At 36.2% G+C, this 17,304-nt stretch overlaps 1 protein-coding gene across 1 annotated transcript; it reads left to right on the top strand.

Annotated features, from left to right (window-relative positions):
* Window positions 1–1,387: 1,387 nt before the first annotated feature.
* On the top strand, window positions 1,388–12,462 carry LOC136820476 (cell adhesion molecule DSCAM-like; the record flags this gene model as incomplete). Its single annotated transcript, XM_067076661.1, is given in 16 exon segments — window positions 1,388–1,665; window positions 2,010–2,291; window positions 2,760–3,029; window positions 3,691–3,975; window positions 4,202–4,507; window positions 5,047–5,361; window positions 5,617–5,928; window positions 6,388–6,458; window positions 6,847–7,078; window positions 7,574–7,681; window positions 8,077–8,259; window positions 8,511–8,798; window positions 9,135–9,413; window positions 9,716–10,042; window positions 10,312–10,482; window positions 10,752–12,462. Coding segments are annotated over 16 exon segments (5,107 nt in total), but the record flags the coding sequence as incomplete, so codon positions are not given.
* Between the last annotated feature and the right edge of the window lie 4,842 nt (window positions 12,463–17,304).

Genomic DNA, 17,304 nt, shown 5'->3' with positions numbered 1-17,304 from the left:
CAATGCCTATTCATTTCTGCTCTAACACAATGCTTATTCATTTCTGCTCTAACACTGCTGCTAACACACATTGCCTATTCATTTCTGCTCTAAACACATTCATGCCTATTCATTTCTGCTATAACACAATGCCCAATGTTCATTTCTGCTCTAAAACACAATACCTATTCATTCTGCTGCTCTAACACAATGCCTATTCATTTCTGCTCTAACACAATGCCTATTCATTTCTGCTCTAACACAATGCCTATTCATTTCTGCTCTAACACAATGCCTATTCATTTCTGCTATAACACAATGCCCGTTCATTTCTGCTCTAACACAATACCTATTCATTTCTGCTCTAACACAATGCCTATTCATTTCTGCTCTAACACAATGCCTATTCATTTCTGCTCTAACACAATGCCTATTCATTTCTGCTATAAACACATGCCCGTTCATTTGCTCTAACCCAAACCATTCATTTCTGCTCTAACACAATGCCTATTCATTTCTGCTCTACACAATGCCTATTCATTTCTGCTCTAACACAATGCCTATTCATTTCTGCTCTAACACAATGCCTATTCATTTCTGCTATAACACAATGCCCGTTCATTTCTGCTCTAACACAATGCCCGTTCATTTCTGCTCTAACACAATGCCTATTCATTTCTGATCATGTTAGTGTTTTAATCAAAGCGCAATATAAAACAATGCTTAATCATTTTCAGCTCTACTCATACCTCGTCGTTTTAAATTTAACGACTTAAAGTAAACACAATACCTATCCATTTCTATTCTAACACAATGCCTATCCATTTCTGCTCATGTTTAGTGTTTTAATCAAAGCGCAATATAAAACAATGCCTATTCATTTTTGGGCTAACACAATGCTTATCCATTTCTGCTTATAGACATCTTGAGCACAATAGCCATTCATTTTTAGTTCGATGCATACCCCTTTTGTTTTAATATTATTGAGATAAAGTAAACACAATGCCTATTCATTTCTGCTCTAACACAATGCCTATTCATTTCTGCTCTAACACAATGCCTATTCAATTCTGCTCATGTTAACAATACCCATTGTGTTCAAACTCTCCTATTCATGTTAACAATACCCATTCATTTTCTATTCCATCACAATGCCTATTCATTTTTACTATTCATGTTAAACAATACCCATTGTGTTTAAACTCTCACTTTATACCTACTTAAAACATAAGAACTTTCATGACAAGCTAATCACCAACTGTTTTGAAGCAGTGTCAAACAGATTATAGAAAGCCTAAGCAACGTCGAATAAGCGCTTATAACATCTACAAAACGTTAGATGAATGTTGAAACAACGCTGTTTGCTAGTCTTATACTCTCTTTTTTCTTTGCTTCCAGTACCTCTAGTTTTCATCGAAAAACCGGAAACCATCCACGTCAAGGACGATCAAACATCTGCACGATTCAAATGTAAAGCTATCGGTTCAATGCCCATCATTTACCATTGGTTCAAAAACGGTCAAAAGCTTTCGTCAGAAACTGATGTCACCATAACGAGTGGTGAGAAAGGTGTTGGTAGTGTCTTGGAGATTCAAGATATTGATATAAAGGATGAAGGATCTTACCAATGCTTTGCTTTCAACCATTTTGAAAGTGTACAATATTCAGTACAACTCGTTGTAGATTGTAAGTATATAGTAAAATGAAGCTAGAATTCTTGGAAAGTCTAACCTCTTCCGAAATAGATTTCTTAACTTTAAGCGAGAAAAAAATTCAATCCTTTAATTTACTTTTAAACGTTTTTATTTGCTCAAAAGTCTTTTTGCAGATGACATTAAAGTAAGTCTGTGAACTTTATTTCCCGCGACATTTTATCCTATTATCCTATTATTATAGGAGATCGGCAAATGAGATGAAAAATCAATTCAAAACTTAGATATACTAAAGGTTCTTTATTCAAGGTAGCGATGAGCCTTAAATCTTTTAGTCTTGAGTGCCTTCAATCTTCAATAATTTTTCCTTTCTTTTAGCCGTTTTGCCAAATATAACATCTATTTCACCCGGTCGATCAATCAACGAAGGAGATGCTCTTTCAATCGTGTGCCAATATACCGCCCTTCCACGCCCAAAACAAACATGGATGTATGAAAATCGACCTGTAGAGGAATCGTCAAATATAGTGATAAATTCTAACGGAACTTTTTCTGAGCTTCGCGTTCCGAAATTTACGATGGCCATGTCCGGCCGGTATCAATGTCTTGTTGAAAATCGAGTTGGCTTAGATTCCAAATATGTCAATATTAAGATAGAGGGTGAGTTAATTTTTCTTCTTCCTTCAAGCTTGAATTTTATTCACGTATTGCTTTGCTTGTCCTAACTAATGACCAACAAATCAAAATTTTTATCATCTTTAACATCGTCATAAGAAGAAAACTATATAACTAGCAAGGTCATTTACTTCTTGGTCAATTTTGCTATCTAATGGTTTCCAATACAGTTCACGTACTGAAAGAATAAGTGAGTATGAGACTACACAGCTTTCTATAAGAATTACATATGTCGAAATGAGCCTTGTGATACTTAAGAACTTTTTCAATTTTTGAGCTTTAGGATATTTTTAATTAATTCTTGAATTTGCCATTTGAGCCTTACGATTCTTATAAATATAGAAATTTCGTAAAAAAGCTGTTCAGTACGATTCGTATTGACAACGTTCTCAGAGTGGGTACAGTCTAATTATAACCAGCTGTTTGCCATCATTTTCATTTCTTTTCTTCTAGGGAAACCGTTAATCACTGATTTCGAATCGATGAAAGAAGGTTTAGTTGGAAAACCACTTTCACTTCATTGTAACGTCAAAGGTTCACCAAAACCTCTCGTGCGTTGGATGCGATGGGGAAGCCGAGTGACTAGTTCCCAGTCCATGAAAGTATTGTCAAATGGGACACTGCTGATTGGCTCATTTTCGGCCAATGAGGAGGGAGAATTTGAATGTCATGCGCAGAATAATTTTGGAAGAACTTCGAAAAAAGTTTACGTCAAGTCAATTGGTAAGTTATACCACACCCCCCTCCGTTATTCAAACTCCCATTATTCGAATCTTTCTATAATTCTAGCTTTTTAGTCCCCGTCAAGGAGAAACCTTCTCAAAATGATTTCTATATTTCGAATCTTTCTGTAATTCGAACAAATAAGATTCCCCGTTCGATTTCATTCTAGAGTCAACTCTATATGTTCTTTCCAGGAAGCCAGTACCACCCTACCCCCCCTACCACGAGCAATTTTTTCTCAAAGATTTTGCCGTGTTGTACTTTGCAATTTTTTTATAAGGAGAAGAATGCGATGCAGGCTAAACCCCAGGTGCTCTTTCTCTCTGCACCCTGTATTCCCTGCACTGCACTATAGCTTTGGATTTCTTTATCATGACATAAGATCGGTGGAAGTGGGATAAAACAGAGCACTCTTAAAAGATTAATTGTGTGTTTTATTCATAGAATTTTATTTCACAGGTCTATTGACCTCTACAAAATGATATTGAAATTTAGTGCACAAAACCTCTTAGTAAACTGTAGTGATTGTTTGCTCCTAGAATTGGTGATTTTTTTTCTCGGTTAAATAGTACATTGAATGATTTTCCATGGCGAATAACTTCTTCCTGACTAAATGACTTGTTCTAGTTGAAATTTTTTGTTTTTTACCTTCTGCCAATAGAACCACCAGTTATCAGTCCCGTCAAAGTGGATCCTGCGATTGCGGGATCCCGTGTCCTGTTCACTTGCACCTGTAATCGCGGAAGTTCAGATGACCTCACAATCACGTGGTACAAAGATGGAATATTAGCCAATCAGATTGATGGAATTGAAAAACAAATTGGAAATCGATATACGTCGAATATTTTCATTGAGAAAGTGAACGCAAAGCATCATGGTCGATATACATGCATTGCGCGTAATCGTGCTGGAGAAATGTCACGCTACCAAGACTTTGTCGTTTATGGTAAGTTGACGTCTTTGAAATTTGTTCGATATTATTTAACTTGAATGGTGATCTAAATGTTTGGAGAAGGAGCGATTGGATTCTCATCTCCCGTTACCTTAGCTGATTGATTGGAAATGACGTACTAGCCAGAAATATTTCTTGTTTTGTATGAAAAAGGCTATGGGATGATCTAATCCAATGAAACCATAACTTTCTTGTCTAATCTTTGCTTTTGCTTTTTCAGAAAAAGTCCTGTTTAAAGATGAACCGAAAGATACTTCAGTGTTGTATAAACATGCCACATCTTTGGCCTGCCTGGCAACGGGATTTCCAGCACCGCAAATCATTTGGATGAAAAAATCTCCTGATGATTTCTTTGAACCCATCCAACTGACTAATCGAGTACAACAACTCAATAATGGTACACTTCATATTACCATGACAACAGGGCTGGATGATGGGGAATATGCATGTAAAGCTTTCTTTGATACCAAACAACCGGTATTCATTCCACCCAAGATGTCAAGAACTGCGCATGTTAAAGTTAAAGGTCATTCACTTTTCCGATGTACACGCTCATTTCGATACCATTACAGTTGGTGCTCTCTAATTCGACGTTCTACTATCCTATACGCTCCATTATTCGATGGAATTCAAAGCCACCGTCAGCAAAACTCTCCTAAACGACGCTCCCTTATTCGATGAAAGTTCAATTCCCTTGAAATCTATGAATCAGAGGGCGTCAACTGTAGCTTTTGTTAAACATTTCTTTACGTTTATTACTAAATCAAAATTTTCTATCATTCTCTTTTCTTTAAATCTATGCTAGCCGTGTTGACAGAAGTGTTTCCATTTTGGTCAATACCAAGGCCTCTATGTGACCTTGAAACTGAACCACTCAAACCTTGAGGTATGCCCGATAAACGCTAATTTTGCCGCACATTTGTAATAACACAAACTTGTCCAGCTTATCAACATGAATGCTCCGGATAGAGGGACATTGAGCTGATTTGGGTTTATCAGCTTTCTGCTATAATGATTAATTTTAAGCTTCTTTAATGGGTTAAATGACTTTTCTCTCTTCCGCAGTGCCAGCGAGAGTGGTTCATTCCTCACCGACCATCGCCCGTATGGAAAAAGGGGGTGATGTCCATCTGATATGTTCAATAGTTGGTACGACACAACTCTCTGTGAAATGGTTCATGAATGGGGCAATAATTGATAACCGAAACTCCAAATACCAGATTGAAACTAACGAAAATATCGGTGCTTTACATCAAACATCAATGTTGAATAGCACGTTGGTTATCAAGAATGTTTTGACACGTGATAATGCAACGTATGAATGCATGGGACGAAATTTGTATGGATCAAATAAAAAGTTTTTTCACATCATGGTTGAAGGTAAGTGATCCAATAACTAACTGGTGTCATGTTTTCAAAAATCGAAGAAAATAATGTATATTTTTAAGCTGATTTTTTTGTTAAGTCAGTGCAAACGAGGGTGAAAGTTATTGAATGATATGTAGTTGATATTCTAAAAGTTTAACCAACATTGAAATGACGGTTCCCCTCGTAAATATTCTTTCATTTTTGTAACCTCAGGTTTATTATGAGTGACATTTCTCAAAAACCTGTAACACTTTTTTATAATTCTAGAAAAGCCTTCCAAACCAATCATCATTCGCCAACTAGACTCCACTCCAGATTCAATGCTATTATCCTGGACAGCAGGCTACAATGGAAACTTAGACATCTCTGAATACATTATTCAAATCAAACGTCAAAACGATGAATCAGATCTCATCCTATGGACAGATGCTCAGACGTACTCCGTCGCAGTTTCTAGTGTTCCGTACCGTGTTGTGAATTTACACCCCGGTACACAGTATATGGTCAGAGTGAAAGCGAAAAATCGGATTGGGTTCAGCGATTACAGTCACGTGTTTTTGTTCAGTACCAAAGAGAAAGGTATTAAATCAAAATATTGAAATGTTGTGAGACCTTTGATATTTTTACGTCCTTAAGATTGGATATCAAGTTGGTCTTTTTTATGTTAGCTAACATGAGGATGGCGCAAACATAAGGACATCCCCTTCTCACAGATCCGGTGGGACCCCCTCCCATTGGAAAAATTGGCCAAGATACCATCCCCAATGAAGAATTATACTTCAAATTTTGTCCCCACTGAAGATAATCAAATAAAAAAACCGTCACTGCAAAATATTGTGTTACTTTTCCATCACCACTGAATTTTCTGACTTGAAAGCAATAGAATTCGAATACCCACTGTCTTCTTCTCAAACTCGTAAATAAATTTTAACTTAAATCAGCTAAGCAATACCCATAGTATCAAGAAGACTTGACGAGGAGTCAGAACGGGCTCAGAAATTTTCGTATCAAATGACTCAATTTTTTCACACATTTTAGCACCATCATCACCACCACAGAATGTCACTATCGTTGCAATCGCCAAAGACAAATTCTTACTCCAATGGAAGGTTCGAAATTTTTTACTCAACTTTTCAACCTTTAAAGAGATAAGAAGACAGGGTTTAAGTTTATCAGGAAGAAATGGAGTAAAATCCTAGAAGTCGATATATTCATATTCTCAAAGACAAAGAATCTCGACTTCATTTCCTTGTTAATTCACTATCATTCTTTTCAAAGATAGTCCGCGCGTTTAAGGTTGATTCGACTACTCTAAAAAACACTTTAGATCCATTATCGGTCTTAAAAAATAATCAAGTTGTCAGGATTGAACAGTTCAACAATTTTAGTTTTTGTGCTTTGATAAAGTTTGATAAAGGATGAATTTGGTGTTTAATAAGTATCTGAGCTACTCCACTGTATGCAATATACTCGACACCATTCTCTCTTTTTTCTTAGCATCCATCAAAAACTTCGCGAAACGGAATCCTGACTCGTTACCAGATCTCTTTCACTCCAACCTCTTCTCTTGTTGTCGTGGAAACCAAAATTGTCAACATCCCCTCTGTGACCGAATACACGCTTACCAACCTTTATCAATACACTGCATACAAAGTTCAATTACAAGCCGCCACTAAGGCGGGCCTTGGACCACCCTCAACGCCCGTTTATGCAACGACTTTAGAAGGAGGTGAGAAGAATCACCATTGCATTAATTTCAAGAATACAATATTCATTTTTCTGTGAATATGGGTTTAATGCTTTACTAAGGAGATTTTTAACAATTTTAGCTTTACTCTACTGAAAGATTAATCAAACGGGAGGTACGGTCAGACAAAGTCAGGCTCGGATTGTATATTATAATTCCGTAGGTCAGAATTCGCCGTTAAGCGTAGACGATGTTATCATCCGTTACAGTGATAGTAAAGGCGGGAAAATATGGCGGTATACGGGAAATAATCGGCGGGAGAGTTTTGAAGACTGGCAACTCTACCGACTGTAAACTCTTCTCGGCAAAAAAAAGCCGTTTGTGAATTTTCTTCGGCTTTGGGCTTTTTTCTTAGATAGTGATTCGTCTTAGACTATAACATAGTCTACGTTAAGCGAAGTTCACAAGTTTAAATTTTGAATTTTGACTACTTCTACTTTCATTCCTCATCTCTTACTCAATATCGGTCCCTTTCAGTTCCTTCACAAGCACCGACATCGGTGGAGGCGCATGCGCTTTCTGCACACCAAATTGTCATCACGTGGAAAGCTATCCCTCAAAATGCTGTCAATGGTGTGTTAAAAGGTAATTGGTTGATTCAAGGCCTATTTTCACAATTTTGTTGTATCATTTTACCAACTTACAGTAGACGGTTGCCATGCACTTGAATGATGATATCAAGGTACTGTGCGGGCTTCAATATCTCCTCATCTGGAACAACCTTTCAGTTTCTTGCGAGTTTGAAAATAAGATAATTTACTCCAAAATTTGGAAGAAGATCATTGATTGATGAGTGGTTTTATGTATATTAAATGTACATTAATGTTCAAAAGTCTCGGTTTCCCTGACATTGTACAAATAAATTACCTTAACATACAACTTATCGGATACAGGCTGCAATTGACGCACAGTAATAAATAACTTTTCACTCTTAAATACACCTAAAATAACTCAAAACTTTGTATCCACTTTTTCACCAGGCTACACTGTGCAATACACAGATATTGAGCGATCAAAACATTATCAGACAAGTGTCAAAAGATTGCAAGCATCTCTGACGAATTTGAAAGCGTTCACGAGATATCAGATTCGTGTATCTGCTTACACGAAGATTGGTTTGGGCGTGGCAAGTACCGAGCAACATATAGTAACTTATGAAGACCGTGAGTAAAAAGTTTTAAAAAAGTCTTAATTTTTTTTCTGGAGATATAACATCATATCGCCTGATATGAGATAAGTCTATATACTTATGGAGTACTTTCAAAAGATAATTGTCCCCTCGTAGTTTCTTGATTGCGTGATATTTTTTTGATTCATGGTTTGAGGTAGCCCTTTTTATCGTTATTAATTCTCGGGAAAAGTCTAATTTGTGAATAAAAAAACAGAACGTCTTTTCGTCTTATTCAATATCTAGGTCCAGGAAAGCCAGCTGATTTTAAAGCCATTCCAGCGAATCCAAAAGAAATCGTGCTCACATGGCGCCCTCCTCTTGAAAAGAACGGAATCCTCCTCAACTACAACATCTATTTCAAGTCGGAACACGACGAATATGAACGGAAATCCGTCGTTCAGCCTCATTTGGTCAAGTACCGTATACAAGATTTGGTTGTGATGCGGAAATACACTTTTTGGATGAGTGCTGTCACGAGTAAAGGGGAAGGCAACTTTACGGAACAACGTATCGCCCGCACCACTACCCATGGTAAGATTTTCGAATGAAGATGGCTGTACACAGTTTTTTAATAAGAACATCCAAAATTTCTGAAGTCTTTGGATGTTTTTTAATTTTTGAGTTTTAAGGCTAAATATGTTTTTAAAATTTACATTTTTATAAAAAGGTGTATTATATTTGTCAGGTTTTTGGAAAAGAATGACACAATTAACAGGTTTTTATTGTTTGCAACCAGGCTTCTGTTAACACTGTTGATTAACACTGTATTTTACGCTAATACACTATAGTTCACGTACATTTACAAGATTAAGCTGAATTATTGAACTAATAATATTAAAATCATTTTTAATCATTCTTTCAAATCAGTACCTGCGCGCATCATTACCCCTCAAAACTTCATCATTCATAAACCCATCGGTAGTGACGTCAGTCTTCCATGCACAGCCGTTGGTTACCCCAAACCCATGATCACGTGGTCAAACCGCCACCCCTCCGGAAACAATCCGGTCAACACACGACGTTGGATGGCAGAAGACAAACCCATGCTTTTGTACCGGATAACCAAAGATGCGGAAGGGGAGTATAATTGTACGGCAATGAATTCATACGGCTCCGATTGGAATGTTGTCAAACTGAAAGTTCAAGGTTTGTAATAAATTGTTTATCAAATGCTTAATACTTTCTGGATTGAAAGACTTCTTAAGATCTAGGAGGCTCTCATCGGCCTTTGCCAACTCTCCTGGTGGTCGTCGGAAACCAGGTTGGTCTGTGTTGGCTTCACCACAAGTGAAGTAAGACTTGCTCTAAGAATCCTACAATCGTGTCAAAGAATTAGCTGATGTAGCATTTCAGTTACAGAAACGGCCATGATTGATTGGTTAACTCACCTGTAAAACATTTCCCTATCTAAAAATATTGATCTGAATTCTTTTCCATTTTCTTTCCAGTTCCACCATTTCCTCCTGAAGAAATTTCATCAAGCCTTGTACACAAAACGGATGATTTTTATACACTTAACATTACATGGGTCCTGGGTCCTAACGGTGGTTCTACAACAATAAAGAATCACGTGTTTTACATCATTGAAAATCAACATTCTGATTGGATTGAAGACTCGGTTCAAGGCCACCAAGGCTGGTTTGGTATCAGCAATGTGACATATGATGACGTCATCTATTTCAAAGTTTCATCTGAGAATGCGATTGGTATAGGGTCGATGACGTCATCAATGAAATTTATCATCGCGCATTCGAATAATGCGTTTGAATCAGGATGTAAGTAAATTCTATGAACAAGATTATTATAAAAATTTTCTTCATGCTTTTCTTGTATGGTGCTGAATAAATCCCTTATACTTATATTATGAGCTTCTAGAGACGTAACGACCAGAGGGTAAATCACTCGATAAAAATCTATGATATATACCAATTTGCATCTGTATTTTTTAGTAAAAGTCGTATGAAATTTACGAAAAGAAGAAGCTTCTTGGTCACTTTTTTTTTGGAAAATTAAAATTTCTCAAAGCATTCTTTTCTCATTTTAGCTGTCATTCAGATGTACGCTGCACCGTTGGTTGCTCAAAAACAAAACAAAAAGCCGAGCAGTTTACAACGGTTCTTAAAACCAATCTTAATCTCAGCTGTCGCCTTTGTCACGCTATTAATGGTGTTACTATTGGTCGCTTCGTATGATCGCGAGGAGCACAGAATGAGAGGTATGTATTCAGGCTTTCATTCAATTCTGTTAAAAAGTTTCTTTTCTATCGTTCTTACGTGCAGATCGTATTTAGCTAAACAAACTTAATTAAGTTCCAAAGCCCTCAAAACGCAGACATTCTAGCATTATTTCTCTTTTCCTTTGAAGATCATTTTCTCTTATTCCCTAGCACTTTTCAGTAGATTTATCTTTTTGGATGTTTGAGCTGTTTAATCTTAGATGTTTGATTGACAGTTATTGTTATCTTTTTACAATTTTATGTTTCAGAGCCGCGTTGTAGCCGTCTAATCTGCCGATGCTCTTGTAAGCAACATAAAGAATATAACCCAGCTCCATACGGCGAGCCTGGCCTTTTGTGGCCGTGGAATATCAAACAAAACCGACACAGTGGAGCCTTTGATATGAAAGATGAGTTACTACCAAACGATACTATAGAGATGAAATATTGCAATGGAACTGCGTTCAATTATAACGCTTTACAACAAAACGGGAATGCGTCCGGCGGGAGCCTGGGACGACCAAAAATGCAAAACACTAACAAATTTAATGATTTTGAGCCGGTAGTACTCTTTACACCAAGTAAAACACCGGATAATCATTCCTTTGCTGCCGGTAATCCGCAACCGAAACTTTCAAACGGTAACAAGAGAGGTGCGGGGAGCGATGTCGGAGTGAGGGTAGCTCCTCCGAGAACACAGGCTATTAATAACACGGCAGAGAGACCCATATCAAGTAGATACGCATCAACTCCGTCTATTATAGAGAAATATTTTCAATCGCAAGAACAGTGTGGAAACACGGCTCTCAAACAAAATGGATACGGTAATCGATTCGCAACCGGAGATGATAACGTACGGAATAGTATTCTTACGGAAGATTCAATAGACTTTACAGAGCTTGATGGAGGTGGAGTCAATTCACAAATAACAGCTCCTAAAGACAATATCCAACAAATAGAACAATTACCAGTCAGCCCACCAGAGTATAACGAACTTTATTCCGATGAACCCGAAACGGGTGATCCAAGTAAACCGTCACCGCCTAATTATCGGGATATTATAAGTAGTTTATCGGATTACTCGGATGCACCACGTGCGCTGTTCAAGAAAGACGGGGAACCACCGAGACGTGGAAAACGGAATCGTAAAAGTTTAGATAGTTTGTTATTAAAAACGTTAGAAGATATCGAGGAGCAACAAATTTTGACGAATCATGCAAATGTGAGCAATACGCCGGCCCTTGAGAGACACGTAGCGATAGTACGAGACGCGTTACAGAAAGCTACGCGTTCATTTGATTCAGTTTCGTCAACGTGTAGTAGCTCTGTAGGTGAGTTACGGCGTGCGTTTGAATTCGGTAAGAAATACGGTTTACAGAATTATGGTGAGATTCCCAACTACTTACAAGAATCAATGGATGATTTAACTCTGGATGAAACCAATGAAGAATTTGATTTTGCTGAACATGAGAAATTATTGGATTTAATGGCTTTAACTAATTTCTCTGAACAACCGAGAAGTTCGAATGATATTGCAGTCAAGATTCCGTTACCCGTCCGGCTGACTGATTCAGATGAAGAATCAGATCCGGACGATTTAGATGAATATGAACAGGATGGATTGAATGGCTATGTTAAAAAAGAAAATCCTACATTATCATTAGTCTAAATTTAAAAAAAAGATTATATAGAGCCTGAGCTAATGGCAAAGTGCCCAAAGAGCTTAGTCTGGGTCTAAGCTTTCCGTAGCTAAAAAGTGAAGTTAGTTTTGTGATTTTTGCGCCAAAATCTTTTTCTCTAAACAGTTGGCTGACCATGTCTTTTGGTCCCAACATTAAGTATTATTTCTCTACAGATTGAAGATTTCCTCAATGTCAAGTCTAGGATTTTCCTTGAATAGTTTTTTTCCAATTTTTAGTTTTAAGAATTTTCTTTGTAAAAAAGCGTCAAAATGTATAGTTTATTTATTTGAAATTTGGATATTTAGAAAGAAAAAAAGAACATTACATTTAAACATTACATTTACATTTGATTCCCACAAATCATCAAGTTAAATTTCGTGATCAATATATTATCACTTCATGGGCTCATTATATCCTCTGCAAGTCCTCATACGAAATTTTCACCTTTATTTATTTATTGAGATACCGGAGCTATGTTATAATCCTAATTCTAGAGCGAGTTGTGGAATGTGATAAGTTGATAATTACACCCTTTCTCACAAACCCAGTGGGACTATAAAATTGGCCAAGATAATCTCCCCAGTGGAAAATTGTACTCTAATTTTTGTCCCCACTGAAAGTCTGAAAATGATCAAATAAATAATTCCTTACTGAAAAATATTTTTTTCCATTTCCACTGAATTAGAATTCAAATCCCTGGCCAGAAAAAACACAGAAATATCAGTCCGTGATTTCTATACCCTCTGGCTCAAAAAATCTTACCGAGTCTGTGAGAAGGGGTTGTATAATTGAAATCAAATTGAAATAGTTTTAGCCAAACACATTTAGCCGAATTCTGACCGAATTTCTTCTCCGAATGTTAAAATGTTGTTAGCCAGGTCTAACCATAGTCATCATAAAAAACCCCGGTCTGGCAATGTATTGTTTTAGCTTTTTGCGGAACGAGCGTTGAGCGCGCGAAGCGAGTGGAGCATCCTTTCTCTAGATCTGCGCATGCGAGATGTGGGAATTTTGTTGTATATGCTTGAAAAATCAAAAAGTCAATCAGGTTACCACGTGAAATATCTCCTTTGCTAAACGAAAGCCAAAAAGATCTCTTTTGCTACTAAACGATAGCCATAAGCTGAAAGTATCAACCAAATCGTAGTGGAAAAGGATAATTACAAGGTCTCAAAAGAAGGTTGTCTATTGCTCATTCCGACATTTTAATTTTTCCGGGGGTTTTGTTGTTTGGAATTGATTAACTAACAGTTAGGTAGGGTCAGGGTTGCTAGTAACGGCTTGTCACTGTGCCGGGTGCATACTCGGCGCCTTGGGCCCCGCAGGGTTGCTAGTAACGGCTCGAATTTCAGTCAGGTTATAAGTCGATGTCGGAATGAGCAATAGACAACCTTCTTTTGAGACCTTGTAATTATCCTCTTCCAATCGTAGTAGTAGTAGTAGTTATTTTCTTATCGACTCATGATCACATGATTTTATGCTGTAAAAATGATCTATTTTGGACTTTTGGTCATTTTTCATGATGATATAATTGGTGGTTGTCCCTTTTGGATTTTCAAACTTGACAATGAAACTTTCAAACACACAGCCATTGATACACAGTATTTTTTGTGGTGTTATGCATGGCTGAAATTGATCCTGTTTTGGACTTTGTTATTGTCGTATTCATCATCGGCTGGCGACCGTTCCTTTTCACTTTTCAAACCCGACACAGATTTTTTACAAACATATCACTATGAGAATTCAATATAGGATACTGAAACACAGTTCCTGTGTAAATTTTAACAAGATTGGAGAAATTTTCACAGTCAGAACAGTGTTATGGCTGAAAATAATCATTTTTGGCGACCATTCCCTTTGATTTTTCAAACCCGACACAGATTTTTTACAAACATATCACTATGAGAATTCAGTAAAGGATACTAAAACACAATTCCTGTGTAAATTTGAACAAGATCGGAGAAATTTTCACAGTATTATGGCTGAAAATGATCGTTTTGGACGTTGTCGTAATTTCGTCGCGGCTGGCGACCATTCCTTTTGATTTTTCAAACCCGACACAGATTTTTTACAAACATATCACTATGAGAATTCAGTAAAGGATACTAAAACACAATTCCTGTGTAAATTTAAACAAGATTGGAGAAATTTTCACAGTAATTATGGCTGAAAATGATCGTTTTTGGACTTTGTCGTAATTTCATTGGCTGGGGCGACCGTTCCTTTTGAACATTTTTCAAACGCGAAACAGGTTTTTTCCAAATATAACAATATTTATAGACCTTTTTTCAAAGAGGCCACCCTGTTGAATAATTATGTAGTCCAGCAGAAAAACAATGATAAAACCATGCATAATTATTACAATATGCATGATACAGTAATTATGCATGGCTCTATCATTGTTTTTATGGCTGGACTACATAATTATTCAACAGGACATCCTCTTTGAAAAAAGGTCTATTACATACACACTATTGAACCATTTTATTTGGTTTATCCTACTCTTCTCCAAGTATTATCCCAGCAGAAAAAATAATGCTTAGCTAAAAACCCGTGGCCTAATGGAATAAACTTTTGCGGGGATTAAATTTTGCTGATTTCGTGGATTTGGGTGTCATCCGCGAAATTAAGTCTCAATGGAAATTTGGAAAGGCCTCATCCGCGAAATATTTCTAAACAAAACTCAAAATTTGTCAAACAAATACTTTTTGAATGTTTACTGGCATCAAAGAAGTGCTAATAATGTGTATTTCAACAACAAAAATGCACGATTTGACAGCTAAGTCACAAAATCGTGAAAATATTGCCACCCGCGAAAGTAAGTCCCTGCAAAATTTTTAAATTTCGCGGGTAGGCCCAATCGTGAAATTAAATCCTCGCGAAAGTTTATCCCATTAACGAAATTTTATCCGGACAATCAAATCAACGGCGCATCATTGCTTCGCTATTGGCAAGTTTTAGAAATAAATAAATTTATAAGAACTTGGAAATATTGACTTCTAAATGTTTATCTCCTTTAGCTCCAATTTTGAACTTTTTAGTTGAGGATGAGTGGGCGGGGGATGGGCTTGGTTGTTTAAGCAAGAAAGTGCATGTGTAATCACTTAGAAGAGCTAAACTTCCAGCTGGTTTATTCATTCGTTAAGATTATTTCTCATACTCGCTCTGCAATAGATTTATTGCTTTGCTTTCTGATCTGTTCTGATTAGTAGTTTTGTGGGCAAACGTTCGAACACAACTAATTCGTTTGTTTGATACTAGATTTTAAAGTTGGTCAAGTTCTTTCCTCACAATCCATGATTGTCTTAATTGGTTCTGGATTGATAAATAGTTTAAACATTGCAAATTCTTTCAGGGGTCAGACTTAAGCCCAGCAACCTAAATCTCTTGTGTCCTGAATTAGATTCATCTACAAACTTTCAACTTTTCAACAGGAATTGTGAGGGACCTATTTTGTGTGATATCTATGATATCGATATTTAGTAAAATGAGTTGTGTTTTATACAACTACTCTCGAGTGAAAAATTCCGAGAGTAAAGGTAGATTGTTGATTTTTATTATTTATATATATATTATTTATTATATATTTTTATTATATTTGTTATGCACAGTAAAAAAAGAAATTTGTAGTTTTTTAAATTATTATACTAGATAATAATTCTATTAAAAAATGTAAACAATATCATAACAGAAAATTTTGATATCAAGAATAATTCAATACATCTCATGCCCATTGCTAAGAGCTAGCCGTTTAAAACTCTGTCAAGCTTAACATAAGGGGTATAACTAATGAAGTATAAGCCCGGAGGGATAGAATTAGGCTTATACTTCATTGGGTATAACGTATTTTTAAATGGTCCAATTTGTTACGTTGTCGAATTTGAGGACTTCTTTTTGCAAAATTGATTTGAAGAAAAGCTACCCTATTTCTATTAACCTATACTAATCATCACCCACGGTACGAGATAAAAATCCCGCTTTTTAGTGAAGTGCTCGATACCTTAGTACACTCATTTTTTTATAAGCATAACGTTTATAAGCATACTGAAGCTCAAATTTCCAGAAAAATTAAGCATATACTAAGCATACATTGAGGCTGAGCCAAAGAAATTTTTAGAACCATAATTTTCATAAATTTCTTACCTAGCATAGCGTTAAGCATAACTCGAGGCTCAAAATTGAGCTTTAGGCATAGTAAGCTTCAGCCGAAATTTATCGTATGCTTATAAAAAAAATTAGTGTATTAGAATAATTTTTACTTTCTGCGTCTTCGAGTTGTGAAGGAATTCTTGCGTTTTACAAACTACACGTTTTTGGTGTGGATCGAATCCGTTAGGTAATCTTTGGCAATTTTCTCATTCCTTTTCTTATGTAAATCGAAAGTATTTTTACATTTTTGGAAGATTTGTCAATAACCTTAGCCAGGCAATCAAAAGTATGTTTTTTTATCGCTTTTAGCAGCGAGCGCAGCGAGCGTTGAATTTCCTGAGTCACAAAACTTCGCTTTGCGAAAACGGAACGCTCGTTCCGCAACCCCTTTCATGTTGATTGTTTAATCTTCTTTTGTTACAAACAAAAGACACGTTGCGATTTGCATACTTTTTGATCACGTTACCAAAATCTCCTCTTGGGATTGGTCTATTTTCTAATCACATTATCAAATTTGCAAAATTAATCGATTTTGATATGTAAGCTCTATCTTTTAACAATAAAAGATCAGTGTTTTTATAATGACTATGGTCTAACAGAATATTATGTAAATGGCAAGGAGAAAATGACAATGGGAAATTGATGGTAACCACACTCGGTTTCAGTGTTTAGCTCATCAACTTTAATCTCGATAATCGTTGATGATTTTTAAGCAAAAACCTTTTCAAACAACCACCATATCTGGATATCTGGGGTCGTTTTATTATGGAAATATTTCATCGGTTAAGTTTTTATTGCAGAAAATATTGAACATACAGCTAATAAAATAATCTAACAAAAAATGAGAAAATATTATAAACGATACAAACGACACTTTGAAAAAAAATAAAGCCAAATAGAACATACAATGAAGAACTGTATCAAAATAAAATTGCTTCAGTAATTACTTCGAAGAACAAAAAAAAACATTTTTCAAGAGACTTTCAAGAGA

Source organism: Clytia hemisphaerica, unplaced genomic scaffold, assembly GCF_902728285.1.
Source record: "Clytia hemisphaerica strain Z4C2 unplaced genomic scaffold, Clytia hemisphaerica genome assembly, whole genome shotgun sequence".
In the NCBI taxonomy this organism is placed as follows: domain Eukaryota; kingdom Metazoa; phylum Cnidaria; class Hydrozoa; order Leptothecata; family Clytiidae; genus Clytia; species Clytia hemisphaerica.
The sequence above is the reverse complement of the archived record's forward strand: the minus strand, read 5'-3'. Positions and strand labels throughout refer to the sequence as shown.